An 18,722-nucleotide genomic window follows, 5' to 3' on the forward strand; every position below is an offset into this window, starting at 1 on the left:
AGGGCTTTTCTTTATGCATTTCAAAAGCGAGTATGATTTATGATAGATCAGAGCACATGCAAAATAAAGCTGTTGTTGCTCATTAAATGGCAGCTCAGAAAGACCTCTTCTGAAGGCAAAAATCTTCTCTTTAAGGCAGATGGAGAAATATGTAAAGGCCAAAAGACAGCAAAGCCCTAGATCTGTCTCTCAAAAAGCCACTGTATTCCCAATTCTCATCTAAGAAATGCCTTTTGTTTCAAGACCCTAATGAAATTTCTCCTTTTATTTTCTAGTTTCTAATGGTAAGAATTATGAAAAGAATGAATTTTGTACAATAATATATTGGTACCTTCTACTCTTACCTTCAATCATGACTTCTTTTTTCTTTCATTTAGAGAGAGAGCATGGCGGGGGGGGTGGGCATGCAGAGAGAGAGGAAGAGAGAGAATCTTAACCAGGCTCCACACCTAGCATGGAGCCTGAGAAGGGGCTTGATCTCGCAACCCTGAGATCATGACCTGAGCTGAAATCAAGAGTCAGACATTTAACTGACTGAGCCATCCAGGTGCCTCGTGACTTCTTGTAACTTCATTTTATCCAAATGTACTTCGAAAAGCTTTATACTTTTCAGCAATATCACTTTATAATTGATTGAGGGCTAGCAATTGTCTATGAAAAGTATAATGCATTCATTCATTCATTCAATAAAATATTATTGAATCTTTAGCGTGAAGCCCAATGCTAGGGGTACAGGGATGAAATGTGTACTCTAGGGGGGAGACAGACATGGGCAACCAGACGAGTAACAGCTGGTTGTAGTGAGAGACACTTACCCTAAGGCAGATGGGGAGGTGAAGCCAAAGCCTGGTTCTAAAGAATCACCTCAGAGGTAGCCAAAAGGTTTTGGGAAGTGGGAAGTTTTTCAAAGAGAGAGTAGTCTGTGGGAGAGAGTAAGGGAAGAGAGAACATGGCCTATTCAGGGAACCACAAGTAACTTGGCAGGGTAACTAAAGCAGAAGCTGTTAGTTAAGGGTGGACAGAGTCTGGCTAATGAAGGGCCTGCATGCCCCCTATTTTATCCCACTGGTGATGAGACATTGAAGAATTAGATGCAAGAAAGAGATATCATCAATTTCACTTCACTCTGGAAATGGAAAAGGAAACTGAAGAGCCATTAGGAGGTTGCAGTGATTGATGCATATGAGAAATGACGGGGTCTCAGCTAAGGCAGTGACAGTAGGAGGATAAGGACAGAGATAGATACAGGCATCAGGAAAATAACCCCTATTGTGTTTGATTTCTCTGAGAAATTCTAGTATGACGTATCATCTCAACTCTAGGCACCTTTCCCAGCCCTTTTCTTCCCTTAAATGTCAGAACTTCCACATCAAAATGTCCATTCTAAACAGATAGGTCAATCTTCTGTCTTCCCTGGCTTTTGCTTTTAGTGCTTGAGGAGGGGGGAAAGGGCAAAGAAATAAGGCTGAAATGAGATGCTATCCCATTATTTTATTTTATTTTTTTGTTGTTGTTTTTCCATTTTTTTATTATGTTAATCCCCATACATCATTAGTTTTAGATGAAGTGTTCCATGATTCATTGTTTGTGCATAACACCCAGTGCTCCATGCAGAATGTGCCCTCCTCAATACCCACCACCAGGCGAACCCATCCTCCTACCCCCTCCCCTATCCCATTATTTTAAAGGCCTGCATCCATATCACCCCTCTCTGTGGCCCTTAATCATCCTAAGATGGTGCCATTCTCAGTGTAGTTGGCAACCAACCCTTCAAATACCCTCAAGTTTAAGACACATTAAAAAAGTGAATTCTTGTTGGCATTTACTTCCTGAAGCATTACAAATTCTCCACAGAACTGGACAGAATCTCAGATAATTGAATCTGGTGTTTCCCAAGGGGTGACATGTCATACAGAATTTTAAGTGACTCACGTTCAGTAATTATATATTGGAATGTGTACTAGAAAATTTGTAACTAGCATATCACATCCATTATTTAAGGGACATTACTATTCAGAAAAGGTTTGTTTAAAAGGTCAGTCATTTTAAAGGAGATATTTAGATATGAGACATAGTAAAAATGGATAAGTAACTCAAAATTGACAAAGACTGATCCAATCAAACTCATCGTTTGTGATGGGATTAAAGTCAGGGCACTAAGTGAGATGCCCACTGGCAAGGACTGATTGTTTATCCACACCGAATGCCCTTCTCGTCCCAGGCCTTACAGCTCAATTACATTCCCCACGCCCTCACAGTAAGAATGGGGGTGTTTTTTCCATGTTTCTTCTCTTCCCTCACCTGCTGAAAACAAGAATAGAGTGGGGGGGCACGCCTAGGGAAGGATGGTCATGTGAAAACAAAAGCCTTCTTTTTCCTAATACATACTGGAGAGTGACACAAGAGATAAACCTTTAATGTAATGAGCCACACAGATTTGGGGGTGGTTAAAGCAATCAATTTACCCAGTACCACCAATGTCACTCAGTTAATAGTCAAGTTGGAATTAGGACCTGGTCTCCTAAGGGTCTTGGTTAAGGATAAATTCCTAGGTGAAAAGAGAGGCAGTTCTGGCCTTCTACCGCATGTATCTGCCTCTCAGTTTCAATTCCCATAAAAGAATGAGCTGCTGATAGTCACCAGAACAGTAGAAAGGACTTTTTTTTTAAAGATTTTATTTATTTGAGAGAGAGAGAGATAGTGAGAGAGAGAGCACAAGCTGGGAGGAAAGGGAGAACAGACTCCCGCTGAGCAGGGAGCCCGATGTGGGGCTCCATCCCAGGACCCTGGGATCATGACCTGAGCCGAAGGCAGACGCTTAACTGACTGAGCCACCCAGGCGCCCCTAGAAAGGACATTTTAGATGACACACCTTTGAAATGAGTTCTCTGAAGACTGACACACTCAACTCCACAAACATATCTGGATGTAGTTCTCTCTCATCGTTGATTAAACTGAGGAGAGAAAACTCTTCCCAGTAGGTTGAGCTTAGTCAGATGAGCCCAAGCCAGCCCTCTTGCTTCCCCCAGCACCTGACCCTGACAGTTTCCTGACTGCCTATCTCCAGCTCAGTGGGGGGCTGGGGCAGGAGAGCAGGCACCGGGATAGCACCTTCCTCTCATTCTTGAGTCTGACTCCAGTGTCAGCCACCTGGAGAAACCAGGGGGTCCAGAAGATAGCACAGCTCCTGCAGCTGGTAGTTCCAGAATCCAGGCTTCCACTGTGGGATTTGAATGTGATGACAAACATGTCCTGACCCACTGCCTCCATGAGCTGAGGCTGGGCTTGGTAAAGAGTGAGCTCTGCTGTCTACTCAGTTGTATGTACTATATGCACGCTCCATGCAGTTAAAAGGAATTCCATCTGGCACAGGGGCATGGGCAGATCTATAACAACTGCAGCCCAACAGCAGATTCCCTGCTGGGATTGTGGCTCTGGGACCCTCTTTCTCTCTTTGCCTACCACCCAGGGAGGGAAAAGTTGGTTTTGTCATTGAACATGATGGCCCATGTGCGGGGCATAAAGATGGGAGACCAGCATGGATGTTACATGGAGGATGCTTCTACAGGTAAACTCTTGATGATGCAGGCAAGGGGCAGCCAATGTGATGATCAACCATGGGGAAAGTTGGGGGATGTTTAGGATAAAGAGTTACTGTGATTATGACCCAGTTGAGAGTATTTATGTATTGGCAGTGTGTGTCTGAAACTACATAGTGACCAGCCAACATTCTACGGTGTTCACTGTAGTGTGTGAATAGCCACATCTGTTACCTAGTTGATCAAGTTTAAAGGTAGCAAGTAACTTGATGCAAATAATAATATCTTGACTGATGCAAGCAGGAAATCTAGTCAGAGTGAAGGGAAGGAGACAACTAAGGAGAAGCAAACGTGTAGCCTGGGTGAACACCTACCCTACAAGGTGAATGGGGCCATGGGCTCAGTCAGTCAGCTGCCTGCCCCAGTAAGCCTCCTCCTCATGACGGACACTCCATCCACAGATCCTGGTTTGACTTGTTTTAACTTGTGTGTGTCACACACGATCTCCTTCCTGTTGCCCCTTTCCCTCGTGCTTTTCCACTTGCACCTCCTCCATCGTGATGCTCTTGAATTAAGATTGGCCATTCAGTTGTGTAAGGATACCGTCAAGTCCAACCATCACTAATAAAAGTTATAATTTCTAAGGGAACGTCCTCCCTGAGTAAAAACTGTAACAGGGGACTCTGGATTTTCCATGCCGGGCCTTCCCCGGCAGGCAGGAGGCTAACTGGGGTCATTGCCATGAGCCCCACGGGGTAGATCCCATCCCCACCGTCTGGACACATGAAACAGAAAGCCAGACGGGAGCCGCGGCAAGGGCACTCGCGGCCAAACAGTGTGGGCTTCAATGTCAAGGCTGTAGTGGTGAATCGGGTCTAGATGTTTTAACTCTCTGGTGGCAGAAGCTTACTGGGAGGACAGAGAGCTTACTGGGACGACAGGTATATTCAACCTCTTTCTTGGGCTCCTGATAATGGGTGGGCAAATACTGCTCCCACGGTCCTTTCTCATGGCCCACTTCATCAAGGGCCCCTCAGTTTGTGGCCATGTAAGAGTTCCTTGGGAAGGCCTGTACCCGCCTGAAGCCACAGGCCAAAGAGGCCACAGAGGCAGACAGGTGGGGCACTCCCACATCCAGGCCCCGTCCCAACCAACTTCCTACACTGGCGAGCAAGTCGTGCACGGGGAGCGGCAGGGAAAAAGATGTGAGAAAGTCAAGAGAACAGATAAATCATGGTATATTCATTTAACATTCTTCAATTGTATAACTAACTAGGATTCTACTCTCATTCTACTCTCAACACAGATAATCTCAAAATGCAGTGCTGCCTAAAACACCTAACGCTGAAGGATATGCAAGATAGTTAGCAACCGCTAAACTTTAAAAGCAAGCATTAATTTTATGGACACATTCTTATGTAGTATAAAAACCATGTGTGATCAACACTAGATTCAGGGAAGAAAAAGAATGGGATGAAAGGAGGGACACATTGAATGAAGGCTGCTATTCTGTCTCAAGCTGGCTGGGAGGTCCATAGGCAGCAGTTATATTCTAGTTCTAAATAAAGTATTTCACGGACACAAAATAAGACAAGCAAGTCAAAGTTGAGGACCAGTTCTTTGCAACTGGTGGGTGTGTGTGTTGGGGGTTGGGAATAAGTGCGTGTAAATCACTGGCAGCAAAGAACCTAAGAATTATGGGTTCAGACCTCTATGTCCTGTAGCGTGGTTTTGTGACCTAAAGTCAAGGTTACATTTTGGATCCAGGTTAGCAACAAAATCCCCCTTTGCAAAATAATTCATAATGAAGGACTATTTCTCAGGTCCGTCTAGCTGAAGCAAAACACTCCAAAACAAGAACATTGCTAGTAAAAGAAAATGTTATTTTGTCAGGATCCAAACTGCAGTTTGAGACAGGCATGTTTCACAGGGAGGCGGATGGCCCATGTCAACGGGTGGAGAATGAGAGGAAGCTTCCCCGGCCAGGTCCCTCAAATCTTTAATGCCCGAAAGGGACAAACACAGCACTTCTACCGCAAAAATCTTAGCCAGAATTGCCCTCTCCCACCGCCTCCTGAGGAGGGGGCAATTTTGTGGCAAACACACAGCACGTCTGTCATGCTGCCAAGTGCAAAAGAACACCCACAGAGCTAAGCATATACATGCGATGAACAGAAATATACCCAGACCTAAGGGAGAACGGGAGATTACAAATTGCTGATTATATAACATAAAAACAGAGAATTCAGTAGCGACATAGGCCGTGTATCTCCTTTGTGAAACTTACGCAAAATAAATCACAGAATACTTAAGGAAATGTTGATTTCTTCAGTGGAACCAGAAATGGAGGCACCTTGAGAATGTTTATCTGCAGAGGGAAAAAAAAAAGGCAATGCTAAAACCTTTTAAGAGTTTGTGGGTACTTAAAAAAAAAAGGCTTCAGAAAATATGTAAAATACGCCTGTACTTTTATATTAATAATTTCACTAGAGCTTGAAACAAACATAAAATTTGGAGTTAATTTCACCTACTACCATTTTACCAAAACCTATCTGGGTCTACTCTTTTCTATGTAAAGGGATCTAGAAAACACGTTTCCTGTTGTTCTTGCCTCCATGGAGCCATCTGGGCTGAGCCCCCCCCCCCCCCCCCCCCAGGGCAGGCCTAGAGACAGGACACAGCACAGAAAGTTTATGTGCCTCCCAGGCCTACTGGTATGAGATTTACAAAATTTATATTCGATCCCCAATAAGCAGCACCCTGCATCAGGTTAAGTGTACTCTGGATTTTCCTTCCAATCTTTAAAAGAAAGTTAAAACAAGTACTTGGTTGCTTGGTTGTTTTTTCAGTTCTCCTCATCTTACATACTATATACGTCCTGTTGCAAGGGGCCATAAATGAACCTGTAGTGAACTGCAGGATCATGAATAATTTGAGCTAGAGTAGAGCTTAGCATGGATATCTCCCAAGGGTTAAACATGAAGGGTTAGCTTCATTATTCTGAAGTCCCATCCTGTGGTGAAATTTGCTTTTTCTCTGCATCTGAGCATCTTCTGAGGCTGAAATATACGCTTGATGGGTGACTAAATGAAAACGCAACATTGACATAATGATATCTACAAAATGAGTGTCACATGCCTGGATTAGAATTAAATGTAAATCACCCCTCAGAGGTACCTGACCGCATTTAGTCCTCAGCTCACTGTCTTTACTCCATAGGGTCCTTCAGGCAAGCTAGAATAGAGAGGGCCTGTTTATATCCCTGTACTGAGTCTAAGCTTGGAGTTCCTTCCTTTGCCAATTTATGGAGAGCTGTGTGAAGAGTAAAGCGATAGGAAGGAAAAAGTCTCAGGGGGGCCATTTACCAACAAGAAAAATCTCTGAATTCCTCAAAACACTTAATCCTAATAGCATGCCAGATTTATGAAACCAACTTAGGAGAATTCTTGAAATAGAGATGACGTTTATAATGCTCCCCACTAAAATTCCAGGTGAGCATATGGGCCATCCTAATTAATAAATAAGCCTAACACATGGTCACAAGGCAAGTTGTTTGTTTATTTTTTAAAAAATGTTGATATTACAAGCTACTAATGTCTAAGAGGACCTAACTACATATACATTTTTAAAAATATGGCATCTATCTTGTAGCAACACTAGATGACCCAACCTGCAGAAACCTATAAAAGTTAAGACAAATTCAGTTGATCTGGAGGTAAAGTTCTGAAAGTGCTTCCGTAGGAAACTTATTGCAGAGGGAGAACTGCAGGTGGTTCCATCAGAGACACGTGCATGTACCTGAAATGAGACCCAAAGGACTTCAGTTTTGTAAAAGCTCAGGCCACGGAATTTTCCAGGAGTTTCAACAGAAATGGAGAAAGCTTTCTAACTGTATGTACTCCAAGCTGACAAATTATAAATCTAGGCCTCTCTACACTGATTTTCCTGGTTTAACATGCAAGCCTAGCACGAGATTTCCAATTTGTTCTATTTTTAGTTCTGACATGACTATAACCCATTCAAGCTTTAAATTAGTAAGCCTAGAGAAGAAAATTTCAGAAACTTACTTTGAAGCCTTATACTTCTCCCTAATTGCTTGTTGAGGTCGATGGGGTATATCAAGGCATGCTTTATGCAGCTCACTCAGGCAAGGCACAATTTCATTTAATGAATAGCCTGTAAATGCAGCAAGGGTTTCTGGCTAATCAAGACAAAAGAAAAAAACTGCATCATATAACTTTGTATCAGACAGCTGAAGATAAAAACTGTGAAATAAAGGGAATTAATTACTTAGGAAGAAGTATCCACATTCATCTCAAAAGAAACTATAATCCTCCTTCAGTGACTTTAGAAATAAAATATTAGGGGCGCCTGGGTGGCTCAGTTGGTTAAGTGACTGCCTTCGGCTCAGGTCATGATCCTGGAGTCCCTGGATCGAGTCCCGCATCGGGCTCCCTGCTCGGCAGGGAGTCTGCTTCTCCCTCTGACCCTCCCCCCTCTCATGTGCTCTCTCTCTCAAATAAATAAATAAAATCTTAAAAAAAAAAAAAAAAGAAAGAAAATATTAGGAAGAACAGCCAGAGTTCTCCATTTGCTCATATTGTATATTTATAATGCTCAGTTTGGGGGGAAGGTTACTTTTACTGATTCCCTCATGAACAGGATTTCTACTGGTCCCTAAAAAAGCCTCTACTTACCCAAACAACCTATTTACACCTTATATATGAAAGTGAATTAGTGAATGCAGAATAATAAATAAGTGTTTCAGAAAATAAAAGTAGGGGCGCCTGGGTGGCTCAGTCATTAAGCATCTTCCTTCAGCTTGGGTCATGATCCCAGGATTCTGGGATCGAGCCCCGCATCAGGCTCCCTGCTTGGCGGGAAGCCTGCTTCTCCCTCTCCCACTCCCCCTGCTTGTGTTCCTTCTCTCGCTGTGTCTCTCTCTGTCAAATAAGTAAATAAAATCTTTAAAAAAAAAAAAGAAAAGAAAAGTAGATACCCCACTTCTTTTAGCACAAAAGTAAACCTTCAGAACCAAATCGAGGGGCCCATTTCCAATCGTGCTTCTTGTTGGACCAAGAGGCAGCACTAACTGCCCTATTCCCCTGAAAACTTGATGCAACCTTCTGACCATCCTAATTGGATCCAGGTTGTTTTACACACAGTGGACAAGAGTCAACAACGTTTGCCTGAAGTGCTCAATGCTTGCACCACAAGAGCACTCCTCACGTGAGGTGGGCATTGAGGTTTCCAGGCCTGCTCCTTGACTTTCTGCAATCTACTCAAAGCCATTGAGTCAAAGTCATAAACACTGACCTGCAAGACTCAGTGGCATGTTGTCATCTGCTGGCAAGACAACCAGTTCCTTATTAAACTGACTTTCCCTCTTAAGAGGCCAGTGCATTCTAAGTCCTGAGAGTTACTGAACACAGATTCTTAGATGGGCCTGGAATTTCATCTAGAAAGTAGTAGTTAGAATCTTACCCAGAAGTGCCTGTTCACAGTATAGTTGGCCAGGCAATAAGCTGCTGCAGCTATCAATGAAGGAAGATATTTCAAGAATGGGTCAGCTTCGAGAAGGCTCAGTTCTGCTACATACTAAGCACAAGAGAGAAAATCCCAGTGGAATTAGAAATTTGACTGAGGTTACAAGTCAACCTAAAAATGTAAAGGGAAAAAACTGTCTTATCTTTGTTCATCCTGTCTCTAGTGATGAGCAGAAAGAAACAGATGCTCAAAATTATTCACTGGGTTAATAATGCTAGGCCTGTCCATAACCAGAATAACATTTATGCTGTAGTAAATGTCAGTATACAAGAATTTGGTCCGCCTGCACAGTATATATGAGAGGTTACTTTTCTTGTCTTATACTACCAGTAGGGTGCATGCTAGTCACATAAAGTAGCATTGTTCTGGGCCACTGGAGAGGGACTAGAGCATTTGGTCAGTGGCAAAACTATGACCATATTGAAGCTACTAATTGGTCAGGCAAATGCATGTAGTTCAGAGGCTAGAGCAGTACCTGTGAGAATAGAAGAAACATACTGGGAAATTTATACATACATCCTTATTACTGTTTGAGTAGCATACACACACCATATATACTAGATCACAGAGGCTGGACACCAAGTTTTCCAAACCAATACTTCAGTGCCTTCAACTAAAGTACTATAACCCCGGATGACCAAGTAAGGCTTTATTACTTAATATGTTAGGATAAGATTAGAGTGAAATCAAACTGCATTTACTTTGTTCCCATTCTGTAAACTAAGAAGAGGTGTTGCCTGCACATGGTCTGTATTTGACAAGGGAACAATTTCCAAACTTAAATTTCTTCTAAGAGTTGGGTGATCAGACAACCCGTGCCTACCAAGCATGATCAATAGTACTGTCTCATAACCAGAAATCACGATCCTAAAATTGGCTCTCTTCCATTGCTAAAAAGTTTTCTGGGGCCAAGACAAAGCACTGAAAAAGAAGGAAGAACTGGGGCGCCTGGGTGGCTCAGTCGTTAAGCATCTGCCTTCGGCTCAGGTCATGATCCCAGGGTCCTGGAATGGAGCCCCGCATCGGGCTCTCTGCTCAGCGGGGAGCCTGCTTCTCCCTCTTCCACTCTGCCTGCTTGTGTTCCCTCTTTCACTGTCTCTCTCTGTCAAATAAATAAATAAAATCTTTAAAAAAAAAAAAAGAAGGACGAACTGAAGGATGATCGGGAAAGGCTACTTTTTGTCTCCTTGGCTCCCAAGTTCCCAGAAGTCACGTGGCATACCTTGGCCAGATTCTCAGTTCTGACGCACACTCCTTGTCTCCTTAAGTACTGAAGGAGAAACTGGTTGGTGGTTGGCACTGTGAGATCAAAAGCCAGGACTTTCAGGAGCAGGTGTTCCATTCTTAGCAGTTGGCGTTTTGTGTAAGTATCATCAGTTATGTAGACAAACTCGTCGACTTCAGGTGGATATATTTCTTCATATTTCCTATGAAAGGTAAAGAGTTTTTGGAAGTAAAGCTTGGAACCTGTAGTGCTCCTTCCTATGCTATCACAACCAGCCTTTTGCAGACTTCTTTACTTTGTATCCACATATCCTCCTAAATATCACTAAATGGTACTGGCCTTAAAAATATTAGGGATTTCATACCTAAGCGCCAGAACAAGAACACGTGTATTACAAGGATATGTTGTACTTACTGCTAGCAGTAGTAGCAGAAACAATTTCCAACTGAGAATTTTAGGTTTGGGCCTCTGATATGCTGAAAGATTCTGAATGACAGACACACAGATAAATTTGTCTTAATTCTATCGACCCCACTCATCTTGTGGAAAAGAATGTTATATTGAACACATTGTAGAACAACAACTCCTTAGATCTTAGATCTTTAGAAAGATCATGTTCAAAATAAATAAATAATAAAAATAAAGAGATCATGTTCAGAAATCTCTACTGATTTAGCAAATGATGCTATGGATCCAAGAGTAAGATGATGATATAATTTCATTGTTACCAACTTTTTGCTTTTGCTTTTGTTTCGGTTTTCTGTAGTTGGCAAGTTTCTAGGCATTGATGACTAGAATGTCGGAGACCAGAAGAATTGAAGAAACTGCCATCCACCAACAGGTCACTGAATTTAAGGCAGCTCTGGCCCAAGGCCAACTCTTTTTTGTACACAATGATAGTTTGTTCACTGTAACCAAATAAACCGTGTTATTACAGGTCATTTGCTAGATCAGGAAGCTGGCTTTTGTATAACCAAAATCTTTTATATAGCCAAAATATTTTTGTATTAGAATGCAGTCAAAAAAACACCCTGCAAAATAGTTAAATTGGATCTTGAATTTGAGCTGATGGCTGCCGCAGTCATGGATACTGAACTTGTTGCTATAAATCTTAAACATCTGAATTGAAGAGTGAACGTGTGTTAGATTCAGTTTCTCAGTAAATACTGCAAAAATGATGATATTTTATCAAGGGAGGCATGAATAAGCTTTAATTATCGAGCACTAGATTTCTTCAATAAATGGGAAAGAAAATCAAGTGTTTTGACAGGCTGCAGTTTGACATTATTTAAGCTGAAAGAACACTTACGAAGCCAAAAGAATAGCTGCTGTTCCAACAAGCTGCAATTTCCCTCTCAGAACAGACATGCATGAAAGAAACCTGTCCAAGAAGTTGACAGCCAGGTAGAGAGTCTCTGCTCGAAGCTTATACTCTTCGCTGACCTCAACGAGCCAGTCCACCAGAATCGTTCGCATGCCTTCTGTGATGTCTGGTTGCTTCCTCAAGTAGTGTGCTTTGGGCCTGTGTCTTACCTGTTTGGGAAAAGAGTTCTGATACTTAAATAGTTGCTATATCAGAAAGATCACTCCACAGTACAGTTGCTATTTAAAAAAAAGAATCTCCTGAGCAAAGGTTAGGAAGAAACTGATCAAGAGCCAAGTACACCTTGGAGGGGGTGGAAACAGCAGTATTTCCCCTTGGAAGGGGAAATAGCAATATGGGTTATTCCTAAGAGTGAAATACTTAATGTATAAACCTTTTTGAGTCATGGAGAAATAGTCCAAGTAATGCTACTTGCCTCACAACTATTATTTTTTTTAAGATTTATTTATTTGAGAGAGATTAAGAGAGAATCCCCAGCAGACTCCCCACTGAGTGACTCAATCCCAGGACCCTGAGATCATGACCTAAGCTGAAATCAAGAGTTGGACACCCAACTGACTAAGCCACCCAGGCGCCCCATAACTATTATTTTTCGTAGATATTCCTGTGTTTAGATGTCATAAGAATGCTATTCACTAGTGGTTTTGGCCAAGAGTTTATAACCATCTTATTATTAAGTGTTTTGAGTGCTGGAAATTGAAATAGAATTTGGGAAAACTCACTTCAGCTTCTCTAAGGTACTGATGAATTTCTTCAGCATATTCAGTCACGTTTATCACATCTGTACCAAAATCTGATGCATCTTCACACTGGGACTGGAGAGATGAATCTACTACCATTGGGGAAACTGCGGGGGTTCAACAATACCAGGTAAGACATTCAATTTAAAAATTCATTCCATCCACTAACCCTCCACAGGCAGTTGTGAAAATAAGTCATTACTTCATGGTTTTATCCTGCTAGTTACATGCTATTGAGTGCTGCAGGCGATTATGGGTCTAGGGTACTGTCAGCCACAGGTGAGTCAGGTTACCTGTGTTAAAATCCAGCAGGAAGTGGAGGTCTGACTTGAGTGTGCTGGTGTCTACCTCATACACATCTTCAAATGCCATCCCCTCTTTCCCTGTGCAGCTGTCTCTGTCCCCCTGCTCAGCCTCATCCATGTAGATATCAAATCCTTGCTTGGCTGGCACCTGGACCGTGCAGTCAGAGATCACCTTCTTTCCAGCTGGAGGGAAGACATTTTCTGATCCAGAGAAACACCTGATTGTTGTGACCCCCTAGAAGAGGGTTAAGTTTTTTGTTAGAGGTCACCCCAAAGACTGTATAGGTGATGTAAGCCTGTGTGACTCAAACCAGCAGGCTAGGAAGATGAGAACAGGCTTAAATTGAAACATCTACATCTGCAATTTAATTTCAGAAAATGAAGCTTCCGAAGTATGACTTCTCCCTTATCTCTGTCTACATCTAACATTTGGGAAAAGAGCTACCTATAATTTGTCATCTTCCTCACATATTTATCAAAGGGAACTCAAGATTATAGGAACAAGAGAAACCATAGCTTTCCTCCAAAATGAAATAGGTATGGGGCGGGGGAAGGAGTAGGGGAGAGATTATTAATTGGCTTTCATACTTCTAGCCTTACAGGATTTTATAAGTACCCAGCAAAGCTCTTGACACACAGTGACTGAGTTCCTATAGTCTTCCTCCTTAAACAGCTTTTAGGCAGTAAGCGCCTTTATAAAGTTCCCATTTCATACCCAGATATTTAGAAACCTGATCATTTTAGAAACTCATACTACTAACTGCTCTTACAAAGTTGTAGAATCTCTTGTATGACATAATGTAATTACCCTTGGGGAAATCTATCTCGCAATCGCTTCTCCCTTCTATTTATTCCTATAGCATTAGTAGTGGGAATGACTACGTGCACCCCCTCCATGAACAAGCACATTAAGGTGAGTCATGGCGGACAGCCTGAAGGTCAGCTGAACCAGGGCAGGTGGGCAAGGTTTATGAATCTGAGTTATATTTATGCAAATGTTAGGTCTAGCTGCTGTATTAATATTTTACTGTTAATAATTAATCTTGTTGTTTACTTTTAAAGCTACTTTCAAGTTAGTATGTGTTTTCCCTTCAAGCTAGCCAGATAAATATTTGGCTTATGTCTAGGAAGAAAAAAAAATTTTTTTGAAGATTTTATTTATTTATTAGAGAGAGAGAACAAGAGCATGAACAGGGAGGAGAGGGAGAAAGAGGCTCCAGAGCCCAATGCGGAGCTCAATCCCAGGACCCTGGGATCGTGACCTATAGGCAGAATTAAGGTGAGTCCATCATGACTCACCCATAGGCAGACGCTTAACAGACTGAGCCACCCAGATGCCCCAAGAAAACATTCTTTATGGTAATACTAGAAAAAAAAAGAACAGGGAACATATAAAAATCACAAGTTACTAGAACCATGATTCCAAGTCACTACCAAGTTTGACTTTTGCTTCAAAGATATATGTATGGGGGTTGAGACATATATTCATTAAATATTTACTGAGCATCTATTATGTACCACACACTGTTTTAGGTGCTCAGAATTTAGCCATGAAGAAAACATTCAAGAAGGGCTGCCTTCATGGAGTTCACATTCTAGCTCGGAGTATGGGGGACGACAAATAAGACATGTTACGTCAGATGGTGTGTTCAGTGCCTTGGAGGAGAATAACACAGGGAAAAGAGAGTCCTTGCCATTTTAAACAGTATGGCCAGGGAGGGCCCTAATGAAGAGGATAGATGTGAGCAAAGATACGAAATGAGGTAAGGGAGTAAGTCACACAGATAGAGAGGGTAAGAGCATTCTGAGCTGAGAGAATGGCATGGGTAAATGCCCTGATGTTCAAGTGTGTCTTAGAGACTGAGTAAGGAGCATAGAGGACAGAATGAGAAAGAGAGGGGTATAGGTCACAAAGTCAGAAAGAAAAGAGAAGCCAGATCAAGCAGGCCATTTAAGACTGTCTACTACTCAGAGGTGGGAAGCCACGGGAGCAGCCATGGAGGAGGAGTGGTATGATCTGATTTATGTTTTATTATGATCACCCTGGCTGTGTATACGTACAGAAAGCAAGTAAGATGACCAATTATGAAACTTGCAAATTCACGGTGAGACACAATAGGGATTTGAACTAGTGTAAAGTAGTCAAGTAGTAGTAAAGTCTGAGAAGTAGAGATTCTAGACATTCTAAAAAGTAGAGCCAATAGTATTTTCTCAGCAAATCAGATGTGGGGTGGGAGAAAAAGAGTCAAAGATGACAAAGGTTTGGGGGCTGAATAATAGGATGGATATTCCATTTATTGATATGAGGAAGACTTTGGGAACAGCTGTTTGGGGCTAGGGTTAGTGTTTGGTTTTGCATAAATTTGGGATGCCTATTGTAAGATCCAAGGGGAGATGTTAAATAGGCCGAATATGGGTGCCTGTAATATAGCTAAGAGGTCCAGACCAGAGATAAAAGTATGAGTCATCAACAGATAGATGATATTTAATGCTAAGAGTCTTGAAAGGTTGCTAAGGGAGTGAGTGCAGATTCAGATCAAATACCAAGCCCTAGAGCACTCTTTTAGATATTGAGGAATGGCCCATGAGGTAGGTGGAAAACCAGGAGAGAGTGGTGTTCTCCAGGCTGAGTGAAAAGAAATTATTTCAAGGAATAAAGAATAATCAACTGTGTCAAATGCTGCTGGATCGGTCAAGTAAGGAAGGGACTAAGAATAAGAGAATTAGAGACAGAGAGTATTCATTCAACAAATACTTGAATGCTACCCTGGCCAGACACTGGTCTAAGCACTGAGAATACAGCAGTGAACCTGACATCCCAATCCTCATCCTGATGGAGCTTATAGTCGAGCAGGATAGATAAACTCTCGAATTATTGCTATAAAATGGACAGTCACTGCAAAGAGCTTTGTAGTTGAAAGGTTTTTAAGATGGAAAAAAATACAATATATTTGCATGCTTATGAGTTTGACTTAGTAGACAAGACTGAGGAGAGAAAGGAGAGTTGCCAGAAATGACATCCTTGAAGAGGCAAGAAGGCATAAGGTGTACTGCACGTGTGTATGTGTCACCTTGCATAAGAGCAGGGACACATACGTCCTGTAGCAGGATGGGGATGGCAGAGTATATGACACGTGGGAACATGTGGAAATTCTCTTCTGGTTGCTGCTATATTTTTAGGAAAATAGGCTAACAAAGTCATGAGCTGAGAGTAAGGATGGAGGTAAAGGTTTGGGAGGATTAAAAAGAAATCTAGAAAACAGATTTCTGAGGAGGTTGTAGAGGAACAGAGCAGGGAAATGTAGAAGTAACGCTAGGCAACATAAGAGGTTAACTAATCATTATGAATTTAAAGAGAGCCTGGGCAGCATAGGCAGAACTGATGATTCGTAAGAACAAGGTTTCAGTCTTCCAGTTTAAAAAAGTAAATATGCGGGCACCTGGGTGGCTCAGATGGTTAAGCGTCTGCCTTAGGCTCAGGTCATGATCCCAGGGTCCTGGGATCGAGTCCCACATCGGGCTCTCTGCTCCTTGAGAGCCTGCTTCTCCCTCTGCCTCTCTCTCTCTGTCTCTCATGAATAAATAAATAAAAATCTTAAAAAAAAAAAGTAAATATGCTAAGCACATTGTTTGTTAAAACTGCTTTCATTTAATTTTTTCCCCAAAGCTTTGGACAGATCACTTTGGGTATTTTTCCCCCACTAATCAGATGCCACCAAAAGGCATGGATGGTCAGTGGATGAAGGGCTTCTAATCTGGCCTCTACCATATCTTTTTTTTTTTTTTTTTTACCTTTCCTAAACCTCTGAAATTTTCTCATCTATTAAACGGGAAGAATTCCTGGCCTACCTACTTCACTATACTATTGTCAGCATCATTCCACTACAGATGTGAAATATAAACTTAATGCATCATTATGAGAGGCTTGCCTAATAGACTCAAGGAAGCTTTTTTTCTATCCCAAAATTCATTCTTAAGGATTCAAACCCCTCATTTACATTTTTTTTAAAGATTTTATTTATTTATTTGACAGAGAGAGACACAGCGAGAGAGGGAACACAAGTAGGGGGAGTGGGAGAGGGAGAAGCAGGCTTCCCGCGGAGCAGGGAACCCAATGTGGGGCTTGATTCCAAGACCCCGGGATTACGACCTGAGCCGAAGGGAGATGCTTACCCGACTGAGCCACCCAGGCACCCCCTCATTTACATTTTTAAGTGTCTGATTTTGTTTCCAATCTGTTAAGGGAGGTACCTACCATCAGTTAGGCATAAGCAACTAATATCTAATGGCCGATGATCAATTTGCCCAACTGCCTTTGTTCAGTCCTGGGGAGATGTCTACTTTCAAAACCCACTTTTGGAAGTAATTTAGTCTAGCCTTATCCAATCTGGATTCTAACATCATCTCCGATGAACATAGCAAAGATTATTCAGGTTTGCCTCAGGCACAGTCTCGCTCAGTCTGAACACCACTCTGATCTGGAGGAACCCCAGTTCCATAGTTTATTTTGGTACATTAATACTTCCTCTTAGCCCAGCACTGAAATAGCTTTACATATACTCAAACAGTTCCTAGACCCATGTCCTTGATATTAGAAAAATAATAAAGAAAAATATTCACTATTTCTAACTGGAAAAGGGACCAAAGTGATCTTTAACAAAACCAGGGTCCTTACAGTCCAGATTCCAAGGCTAGAATACTCAAGGGTATTTATAGGTAAAACTCCAAGAGAAACCCACCTCCCACCATGACATGATAGCCCTCCTCAACAACCAGCTTCCACAGCAGTTCTCTGTCATTACCTGGCCACAGTTCCTCCTGTACTGCCCATTCTCAGTTAACACCCCTAGCACTGTTCTCTGTGGGGGATCCTGGCCGAGCTGGGCTCTGGTTATCATCTGACAGGCATCAGGACCTCGAGGCACTGGAGCTAGGGCTACTCCGCTCTTGGAGCTGCTGCGATGCATACCCTCAGTCTCCACAGAATGCAGCTAATCAGGGAAGGAGAAAGAGACAAGCCAACGGTTAGTCAACCTCTTCCACCACGGGCTCCAAGCATGCAGTGAATCTCTAGGAGGAAGAGCACGAAGGCATATGACCTTCTCTGCAATTATCAGGGCTGCACGGAAGGGCATGAACCTCTGTGCAAGCGATCAAAGCTCCCTTGAACCAAAACAGTGATTTGAATCTCTCAAGGCTTTCTTCCAAGACCTGGTTGAGGATGGAGGGAGAGATTAATCCTGACAAAAAGGATATACTAAGCCCCATGTTCATTGGGAGTCTAAAACTGCAAGCCCGAGTCTTTCCCTGACTGCGATGCTTATCTTATCCCTCCTACCCCCACCGTTCCCCCCACCTCCCTGCAAACAAAAGATCCAGGATACATCACTGCGGAAAGTACGTCCCCTTCCCAAATGACAAGTAAGGTCCTCCTCCGCGGCCCTCCTTCCACCACACAGAAGGCCCCAAAACCTGCTTGGAACCCACAGCGGGCCTCGCTCTTCTCAGCCTTATAAGTCTCGAACAATCAGCAAGTGCACACGAGGATTGGGAATGAGGGGCCGCCGGAGGGGGCCGGGCGGGGGCGGGGCGGGGCGGGGCGGGAGGGGACGGAGGTGTTAATAGATTCCAGCGGGGGCGCCGGGCTCCTAGCCGCGGCGCTCAGCGCTAATTACTTTAACCCCCCCCCGCGTCTGTTGAATCAGCCAATCAGCGGCGCTCCCGGGCCTCGCGGGGGCCGCTTCCATGCCAACCGCAGCGGGCGTGCGCGCCCCGCGGCCGCATCGCCATGACGACCTCCTCACCTGACACGCTCCTGGCGGACGCGCCGCGACCCCTTGGGGGGTCCCGGCCGGGCGGGGCCAACGGGCGGCAGCCACCGGATCCCCCAGCACTGCCCAGCGCGGGCGTGCCGGGGCAGGCGGTCGCAGTCGGCACACGCGCCCCTTCAGGCCGGCGCCCCGGGCCTGGGAGGGAAGAAGG

At 43.2% G+C, this 18,722-nt stretch overlaps 1 protein-coding gene across 1 annotated transcript; it reads right to left on the reverse strand.

Annotated features, from left to right (window-relative positions):
* Nucleotides 1–7,073: 7,073 nt before the first annotated feature.
* Nucleotides 7,074–18,677, reverse strand: CCNA1 (cyclin A1). The gene is made up of 9 exons (XM_064585771.1): nucleotides 18,545–18,677; nucleotides 17,543–17,731; nucleotides 12,729–12,975; nucleotides 12,418–12,542; nucleotides 11,621–11,844; nucleotides 10,309–10,513; nucleotides 9,024–9,137; nucleotides 7,607–7,740; nucleotides 7,074–7,337 (listed from the first exon to the last, which is right to left on the reverse strand). Exons 2-9 carry the CDS (start codon nucleotides 17,705–17,707, stop codon nucleotides 7,286–7,288), a joined length of 1,266 nt encoding a protein of 421 aa, XP_064441841.1. The 5' UTR covers nucleotides 17,708–17,731; nucleotides 18,545–18,677; the 3' UTR covers nucleotides 7,074–7,285.
* Nucleotides 18,678–18,722: the final 45 nt, after the last annotated feature.

This window comes from Mirounga angustirostris, unplaced genomic scaffold (assembly GCF_029215605.1).
Source record: "Mirounga angustirostris isolate CCGP_5_RB_7025 unplaced genomic scaffold, mMirAng1.0.hap1 SCAF_3, whole genome shotgun sequence".
NCBI lineage: Eukaryota > Metazoa > Chordata > Mammalia > Carnivora > Phocidae > Mirounga > Mirounga angustirostris.